At 37.8% G+C, this 9,116-nt stretch overlaps 1 protein-coding gene across 3 annotated transcripts; it reads left to right on the top strand.

Moving 5' to 3' along the window:
- Positions 1 to 5,474: 5,474 nt before the first annotated feature.
- On the top strand, positions 5,475 to 7,674 carry coq7 (coenzyme Q7 homolog, ubiquinone (yeast)). Of its 3 annotated transcripts, XM_056750615.1 has the most exons (7): positions 5,492 to 5,613; positions 6,398 to 6,459; positions 6,529 to 6,685; positions 6,778 to 6,892; positions 6,971 to 7,110; positions 7,209 to 7,277; positions 7,387 to 7,674. In XM_056750615.1, the coding sequence occupies exons 2-7, from the start codon at positions 6,401 to 6,403 to the stop codon at positions 7,462 to 7,464; spliced, it is 618 nt and encodes a 205-aa protein (XP_056606593.1). In that variant the 5' UTR covers positions 5,492 to 5,613; positions 6,398 to 6,400; the 3' UTR covers positions 7,465 to 7,674. The 3 variants fall into 3 exon arrangements, with proteins under 3 accessions (XP_056606594.1, XP_056606592.1, XP_056606593.1); XM_056750616.1 differs by lacking the exon at positions 6,398 to 6,459 and having other exon boundaries at positions 5,475 to 5,613; XM_056750614.1 differs by lacking the exon at positions 6,398 to 6,459 and having other exon boundaries at positions 5,476 to 5,613; positions 6,507 to 6,685.
- The last annotated feature ends 1,442 nt before the right edge of the window (positions 7,675 to 9,116 follow it).

The following is a 9,116-nucleotide window of genomic DNA, read 5'->3' on the forward strand; positions in this document are numbered from 1 at the left end:
AATTAAGGAGGAAGATCTGAAACGCAGCCGAGAACCCAAATCAAATCATTTCCCCAAATATTATCCTCTATCATCTTGTCATTATTATTCAAACTTCTCTTATTTTGGATTTTTAAGGGTGCATTTTACGATGTCCACAGATGTGAACAGCATGTCAAAGATGATGCATCAGCGTGTCACATAGACCAGCGTCTCTCAACTGCAGATCAAAGGCCAGAAGCAAAACTGTGGTCAAGACTCAAACCAGAGTACATCTGCTCATGCAAGCTTCACGAGAACGTACGCTGTCGCAGGACTCTGTCTTCGAGTAAACATTGTTCAATTACTCCAGCCGTTCTTAATGGGATGTTGTGGCTTTTTACAAACTATAAGCAGGCCCTCTCGCTTCAAAATAGAAGCTTGTGGAAATCCGTGGGCTCGGCCCGCAGACGGCTCACTGGAGCCTGTTCTCTAATCTAATGGAGAATACCACCTACTCACCCCATCAGTGACGTACATTCATTCATTTATGACATTATTCGCGGTGCCGACTCATGCTACACAAACACGGCTTAATGTTTATTGGTGTATTTTGGCGAAAAATATTTTCGCAGGACCGAAGGGTGAGCGGCGGCCCTTTATGGGTGTTTCTCCACAAAGAACAAGAATGTGTTTAATGAAACAAAAAGGGGATGAAAATCCACTTTTTTTGTGCAGCGTCGTCTGAATATTTTATTTTCTTACTTTCCGCAACTAATTGAGATCAGATGGAGCTTTAAAAACAACTCAGATTTTTACCGCTAGTGGAATTGAGATGATTTACAGTAGTGTTACTTTTGGACACATTGAATGCACAACTCAATGCAAAGATCATAAAAATATAAAACATAGAATAAAAGATGACAGATTTCTTTTCTAACCAAGTTGTGGTGTCTTACTTACCTTAAATTTATTCTGGAAAATTTGAATTTTTAGAATTTGAAAAATGTGTTTTGTTTGAGATGATTTTCTTTTGAAGTCCTTCAAAGTCTGTCCATTTATATGTGTTGTACACTTCATAGGGATCATGTCTTCATACTGTACATACAACTGTATGTACAGTAAAGCTGTCTTGGTATGACTGTATCAAAATTGTTCTTTCAAAACAATTGTATACTTCAATTAAAACATCAAAGATTCATCGTTCTCTGAGCCAAAATGCTTTTTACAGTCGTTTATTTCTCGATTGTGTTTCTAGCAAATGGCACAGCTGTCATCCAGATGGGCCGCACCGCAGTCTGTGTAGAAGAGAAGGGACACTATAACAAAACAAAACAAAAGCGTTCTTTCATATTCTGTCCACACAAATCAGTCTCTCGCCACAATATTTCAGAACATTATTAAGCATGAAGTCATGATTTAAAATAAGATTATTTTGAATAGTCACGGTTCAGAGACCTCTGTATTAAATGGCCCATCACAAGAGATACAATTTTTCTTTAATGACACAGATGCTCCGGCATCTCAGACACACCCTGAGGGTCACGGCAAATTTCACTCAGGTTAAAACGGCACTTTCTTATAAATAAAGAACCAACCTCACGAATCAACGTGTTACCGCTAGACTGCCTGCACCTGAACTTTGAATACAAAATTATCGACTTGAACTCACAAAACTTGTGGTGACCCCCATAAGACCTAGAAGACCTTACAAGGACCCATGTGGAAACCAGATAAACAGACCTATACTGTTAAAACATTTAAAAACTGACATTTTCTGTCAGCTAGAGCAACAGAAATATAACATAAAATAAATGTTTTTCCCTGTAACATTACAGGATATAAGGATATGTAATACATTTTTTCCTCAATTTTCTTGTAAATTTGCTGTCTTCCGGGCATGTCCCACCGGGAGGAGACCCCGGGGAAGACCTAGGACACGCTGGAGGGACTATGTCTCCCGGCTGGCCTGGGAACGCCTCGGTGTCCCCCCGGAAGAGCTGGAGGAAGTGTCTAGGGAGAGGGAAGTCTGGGCACCCCTGCTTAGACTGCTGCTCCCGCGACCCGGCCCAGGATGAAGCGGAAGAAGATGGATGGATGGATAAAAAAAAAAAAAAAAAATGTAAAAAAATTTACGTGGAAAATCTGTCTAAAATTATGTTTTTTTTACAGTGATAGCTTCGCTAATGTGTACAGAATTTAAATTAGAGAAAAATGACAAATGAGATCTCTTTAATATTTCATCATTTCTTCTAGACAACAATGAGACGATTTAGCTTCTCATCCGTCTCTCAGAACACAAGTCAATTGGTCTCAGATGTTTCTCCTAAAATTGTTTAAAGAGGAAATGAGAGTGTGACTGTTGAAACAACTGTGGAGTCTGGAGGTGTAAATAAATCTAGATTGTCGAAGGTAAAATAATCTGGATTTGGGTAAATTTAAAGAGAAATGTTTGAGTTGATATTGAGATCTTCAATAATATTGACTTCTGATTGCAGACTTGACAAATCTGAGCTCAGTTTGACACGTTGTTGATGTCTCTTCTCAAACTCTAATGACACATTTGTGACATTCTGTCTCTTTTTCTCAGGAGAAATATCTGAGACGCACATGAGACATCTTCCTTTAATCTCACTGATGTCTAGGATCACAATAATTGAGACATACACAGACTTTCTTGCTTGTCGGCTTACTGCGAAATGTGATTCATCTCAAACAGACACATGCAGGTTAGTCTGGACACGAACGCATTGGTCCCACAGCGAGGTGCAGATACACGACACGCTGGACGAGCCCCTGACACCTTGTCTTCTTCCCTCAGTAGTGGACTTGTTAAAAGAAGACAGACAGACGTAGCGGCATGAATTAGCTTACATTGGTCTGCTGAATTCCCACAGTCTGCAATGCACGGCAGACTGTTTTCCATCGATTTAACAACGTCTGCAGATGACGAGAAACATCTCTCTACAATACTCGCTCTCTCTTAAATAGCAGACTATAAAAAGAGGTGTGCGTCCGCCGGGAGACAATGCAAATTGAAATCTGAATTTGATTTTTGCGATGTTGTCCTCGCTTTTATGAGTCAGTTTGCCTTTTCCAGGGGGATACCATCGAGCAGTAATAAAAGAAATGTGTTGGGCCAACTCGAAGCAGTGTTACATAACACACAAGCCAGTAACTCTGACCACAGACTTTTATACACACACACACGAGTCCACTGTGATCCGCAGATTACATTTATTATTTCTCCTGTTATGTTTCCACAATGTTGATGTCTCAATGTAGTCAATATCTTCAGATCCAGTACGTCACATGACTCGCACACGAGACGAGAGTTGTCATGTCTGCCGCATCATCAATGAAAACACAGAAACGTTTGCCCGGGACTCTTTTAGACATGACCACAGCTATGCTGTCTGACCAGCTTGGAACAGAAGTGAACACATCATCTCCATCCACACTTGTGGACACGCTTCTGCCAAATTTCAAGTTAACATAATACTTCTGAATATTTATCTGGGCAATAAATGAACCTCGAACAGAAAATATAAAGTTGCAATGCTGAAATCGCATTAGATCTAGACACATTTTTTTGATGACACCGCAACTGAAGCTGCCCTGCCATGTTTATCCAGGATGAGATTCCCATCGACTGTACAGCTCAGTGTTTGTTTAATGCCAGTCACAGATCCATAGCAGTCAGCACCTCCACCGTCTGATGTCAAACTTCATTTTATCACTGCAGTGACATCTGTGCCGTGTGCCTTAATCTAAGACATAGACACAGTTACAGCATCCGCAGCCGACTTGGATGCAAAACTGCATTCTACACTTCACTAGGTTGACACATATGAACATCACAGCACTGGAAAATGCACTCGCTATACTGTTCCACTTAATAAGAAAACTGTAATACAAGAAACAGTCTTAAATTTCCATGAGACAACTATTGAACAAGATTAAATAAAAAGCCAATGAAAACTCTTGAAGTCTCCTGCATTTTAGATGCTTGTTTCTGTGAAAAAGAGTTTCAGAAGAGATCTCGATGTCACTTCACGTGTCTCTATTTTGAATCATTTGTTTTAACCTGAAAGTAAATAACATGACATGTTAAATATAATGTGATTATCAAGTTATTTACATGCACACACTTGTTCTTATTAGGGACTGAATAACACCTTTCTGTGTAGGAGTGCCACCTACAGGCCACTGGTTGAAATATAAACCCTAAAACGATGCATAGCAATCTTTAGGTAACTCTGTGCCCCAAAAAAGTCACACTTATCTGCACTTATCAAAAGTATACAGATGAAAAAAACTAAATACTCACTTGCCGTTCAAATGCATGTGTAGAATGTGTAAGTGCAGATATTTCGAGCATGTCGCATCTGACAGGTTTTCTTTGTTATTATGTAACTTGTGTTTATTCGTTCACCTATCACGTGACGCAACGACAACAATGTACTCAGGTGTACAACAATATACACATATTGGTATTAAGTAGGCCTGTCACTTAAACTTGAAAAGTTGTCTTGGTATTTATTTATTTATTTGACATTTAAGGTGAGAGGCCTCTCGTATAAAACAACAAATTGTTGTGCGGCTGCTTTATTAATTGAAACTTTAAAACATTTGGAAAATAAGACATAGGCCTATACAATTAATATATGCTTATACTGAATATCTTTTTACTTTTTGGTGTTTAAGATATTAGAAATATTTATAGATAGCCTATGGAAACAAAAAAGCTGTAAAATTGTGCTTCTATTTAATGCATTAGGATTTTGGGACAGCTTTTTCTTATGTGTGTGGATTTCTTTAAACCTCGGCTACTTTGTTAGGTTATTGTTCTTTGAACATTAAAACAAAAAAATTAAATGGAAACAAATGTACAAACAAATTAGGCATCAAATAACCAGAATCAACAAATCCTATTAAACAAAATTACATCACTGCACTATAACAGGTGGACAGAACAAATATTAATTTAACAGTAATGCACTTAAAAAAACATACTTAATAAAATAAACAGTTAAAATATATATATATAAAATATATATAATACAAATAACAATAAAAAGTGAAAGAAACTAAATAAATACATGTTCCAATACAAGGGGATTTATATGGTTACAGGGCACTTATCTCTCTGAAACAAATAGCTCATGTAACAGACTTATCGCTTTGTAATGTCTCAAGTGAAAAAGACAAGATTTAAAGCTCATTTATAAAATAAAAAACCTACATTTATGAATAAAGAATTTTGCAAGTGCAAAAGATTGTCAACCAGATAATGTGAGTCCATTTGAGTAATTACGTTCCATAAATATGTGCTGAGTGGTTTCAATCCCATTCCCACAAAATTGACAACAGTTTTCCTCGATATTAAATTTTGACGTAATAAATCCTTCGGAATGACATATATCATTCATTGTCTTAAAAGAAGCTCGAACATTAAAATATTGATTTTATGGATTTTGTCAACGCGTTAAATAAGCGACCTGGCGATGACGTCACAACAACGCGCCACAACCTTTACGAGCTGCGCTACTAGAGCTTATTCTCTTTAAGTGTTTATTTAAGTGTTTGTAGAAATGCAGAGAGTGACGAGGAGTGCTGTAAGACACGCGAGGAACTGTGTTTACGTCAACGGAGGTAAACTTGTGATTCATTTCTGTGTGTGTATGAAATCTACTGCAGTTTACATCATGATGTCAAGAACAGCATTTATGTAACATGTTCATCTTGTCCATGACAGTCACTTAAACAAGACGATACTCATTATATATCAAACGTCATTTAAACTACAAGATTAAAACAATAGAACGTATAGACTGGATTTAATAGTTATAAAGAGAATTGCATTGATTTAAATGGAAACTATGATGGTCTACATGCATGTGCTGCTTCTGTTGGTGGCATGTAATCTGCTTGATGGGGACCAAAGACAAGCACTCAGTCTTACTGGAATAAGACCCAACATACTCTACATACTCGACATTTGTAAAGGTTTTATGAACCACATGAAACCAGCTGCTGGTTCATGTGATGTATGTAATGGGGAACCCATCGTATCGCTTTTTCTTTTGACAGAATCTACTTGGCTAGATGTACTGCATGTTTCTCGTTGTTTTATGAACCTCTTGATCTTAAGAGCTAATGCATAAGTAGTTTAAATTGAATTTGTATTGTTTGTAGATACTGTATGCATCACTCTTATGTGACCATTATTAATGATCTGGAAAATGTAACATGGTTTCAAAGCACCTTTACAGAAAATACTTTTCAGAACTAGAGACAAAATAATGTAAACATTATAGAAATAAGGAAACTGTAGAAAACATGAAAATTATACCATACATGGAATTCATGTTTATGAGGTGGACATAGCGATATAATTTGTAATCTTTTATTTTTGTCTTTATATATGACCGCATAGTGGATGCTAAAACAGGTGTATCCAAACATGCCAGGTGTCACATTGAGCTTCTATAGAACACTGTGAGTTTGTCTTTTGTCATTCTGTGATTGTCATTGGGTGGTTGCAGTAAATGGCTCCGTGTTATCTAGAAGATACAGTGTCCTTCCTCCAGCACGTGATGAAGAGGAGAAGACCATGTTGGATAGGATGCTGAGGGTTGACCACGCAGGAGAGTATGGAGCCAATCGTATCTACGCTGGCCAGATGGCCATTCTCGGAAGAACTCAGACAGGGCCTCTAATCCAGGTACTTAACACCTGCACCGTGTCTTTAGATACATGTATGCCAAATTCACCATCACACCAGATGGATGTACATTTTTTTCACACAATCTACAGCATATGTGGGACCAGGAGAAAAAGCATTTGGAAAAGTTCAACACGATTCTGGGTGAGCAACGGGTTAGACCGACGTTGTTGTTGCCGCTGTGGAATATCTCAGGGTTTCTACTAGGTACGTTCTTATTGAGGCATGCTCGTGCGTGTACCTGAGTGCTTTTTTTTAATTTTCTCTTTTGGTCTGCTGCTGCAGGGGCCTGTTCAGCTCTTCTGGGTAAAGAAGGGGCTATGGCCTGTACGGTCGCAGTGGAGGAGAGCATCTCTGAGCACTACAACAGCCAAATCAGAGCACTGATGGAGGTCGACCCAGAGAGATATACAGAGTTACTGCAGGTATGATGGTTTGTACAAATCATTCCGACACAACTGGTACTGTCAAAGGCAAACAACAGACATTTAACAGAAAGGTCATGTATTTCTAATTTCTTCAGATCATTAAAGAGTTTCGTGATGATGAAATGGAGCATCATGACACAGGATTGGAGCATGACGCTGAATCTGTGAGTCTTTGCTTCTTTAATCAATGTCAATATGAATTGCACACTGTTGTTTATCTCGCCTAAAATACACAAATATCTTTGTTGTTTTTGTTGTTTTTTCTCTATATAGGTGCCAGGATATTTCTTTCTGAAAACATTTATACATACTGGCTGTAAAGCTGCCATCTATATTTCTCAGCGTGTATAGTGAGGTCACCTTTTTAATAATGCCTGGATGTATATATGGTTTTGTTTCCGTTATTCGTGTACAGTAAACGGTCTATTCGCTCATCAAAAGAGGCGCTGATAAGTTATGATGCTAAAGGAAACTGAGACGATGTACAATCTTTGAAGCAATTTTACAATTACAAGAATACAAACTGTTTATAAAAGCAACAATTAAACATGTTAGCACATATACTATTGTTAAGTCCAGTCATTTCAGAGGTGGGAGTTTTTTAAGCTCCACCTGTTGGTAATACAAATGTAATGTAATCATGGTAGACGCTCATGAGTCTTATGTTAAGATCATCAAACAATAGATCATCTATCTGAGAACAGACTTTTTTCTCTGTGGATTTCTGTGTTGGAGTGTTGAATGGGAATCAAACCCCCTATTTTGCATTGCACTGCCAGAAGCATCCTTACACTATTTAAGACACAGATGAAAGTAAGAACTGAATGATTTATCTGTCCTGTTAACCCATTACTTCACCTCACCATACATCACATGATTCCACCCTTACAACACGCTGAACTAAACAGAGCTCTGCTTCTCCTGTGGAAACACTGACGTGTATGTTCATAAATCTCTTATAGTTTAGCTCCTTCTGCAAACTTTAGTTTAAAACGGCACTTACTGATTTTGTTTTAGGATAGACTTGGAGATCGCACATTTTTAGTAACAAATCTTTGTCCTATATTGAATCAATTTCTTTGATAAGTTTTTATTCTTTGCCAGTGTTCTGAAAGGTTTCTTAAGATTCATTGCTGATATTAATACACACCGTACATAATACATTTCAGTATTGTATAAATAAAGTTTCTGTTGTTGTAATTTCCTTCGCTGCAGTTATGAGAGTGAAAAGTGTTTAAGTTATAAAGTGTCGCTCATCTATTCATCTGGACAATGGCAGATTTGCACACCTCAAAGTGAACATGGGACAGAAGTTCTTTTTTGTTTCATATTAGGTGTCTGGAAATCGTGGTCTAGTGGGTTAAACCACTGAACTGGTAAATCAAAACAGGTTGCTGGTTCGATCCCAGCAGCCACCACCAGTGTGTCCTTGAGCAAGACACTTTACTCCATGTTGCTCCAGGGGGATTGTCCCTGTAATAAGTGCACTGTAAGTCGCTTTGGATAAAAGCGTCTGCCAAATGACTAAATGTAAATGTAAATGTAATAGTGCTCACCGCTCTATAGCGTGATGTAAGATGTTAAAAAAGCAACGAGCACGCATATTTGACATCCGAATTGGGTGACAAAATGACCATAGCATAAAAGCATGAGTGATGAATCCAGTCAAGCTGCAGGAGTTAATAACCACAAACCATAAAACCAAAATCTATATTAACATTCTCCAAAAAATAAAACAGGAACGGGTGTTAAAATAAAGAGGATATGCCTTTTATTTTTAGCTATTATACAGCCCCAAAGTCAGTCTTCCACTTTCTAAGCGACTTCTATTTGTCAAAAAAAGGCAGAAACAGAACAGGAAAGTCCCTTGTAATACAAACGTAGCGTCATTCATCAAACCTGCATGGAAGCTGTCAAATATAAACACTTGTAAGATATTGCTCATGTCTTATGTGCTTAAAAATAAAGCCGCTAAAAAAGGTTCTTCGTAGAACAACTTTTGG

Source organism: Triplophysa dalaica, chromosome 6 (genome assembly GCF_015846415.1).
Source record: "Triplophysa dalaica isolate WHDGS20190420 chromosome 6, ASM1584641v1, whole genome shotgun sequence".
NCBI lineage: Eukaryota > Metazoa > Chordata > Actinopteri > Cypriniformes > Nemacheilidae > Triplophysa > Triplophysa dalaica.

Coding starts and splice junctions, on each gene's coding strand:
- coq7 (XM_056750614.1), top strand. CDS start 5,553: ATGCAGAGAGTGACGAGGAGTGCTGTAAGACACGCGAGGAACTGTGTT. Junction 7,111..7,208: donor GATATACAGAGTTACTGCAG/GTATGATGGTTT, acceptor TAATTTCTTCAG/ATCATTAAAGAGTTTCGTGA. Junction 7,278..7,386: donor TGGAGCATGACGCTGAATCT/GTGAGTCTTTGC, acceptor TTCTCTATATAG/GTGCCAGGATATTTCTTTCT.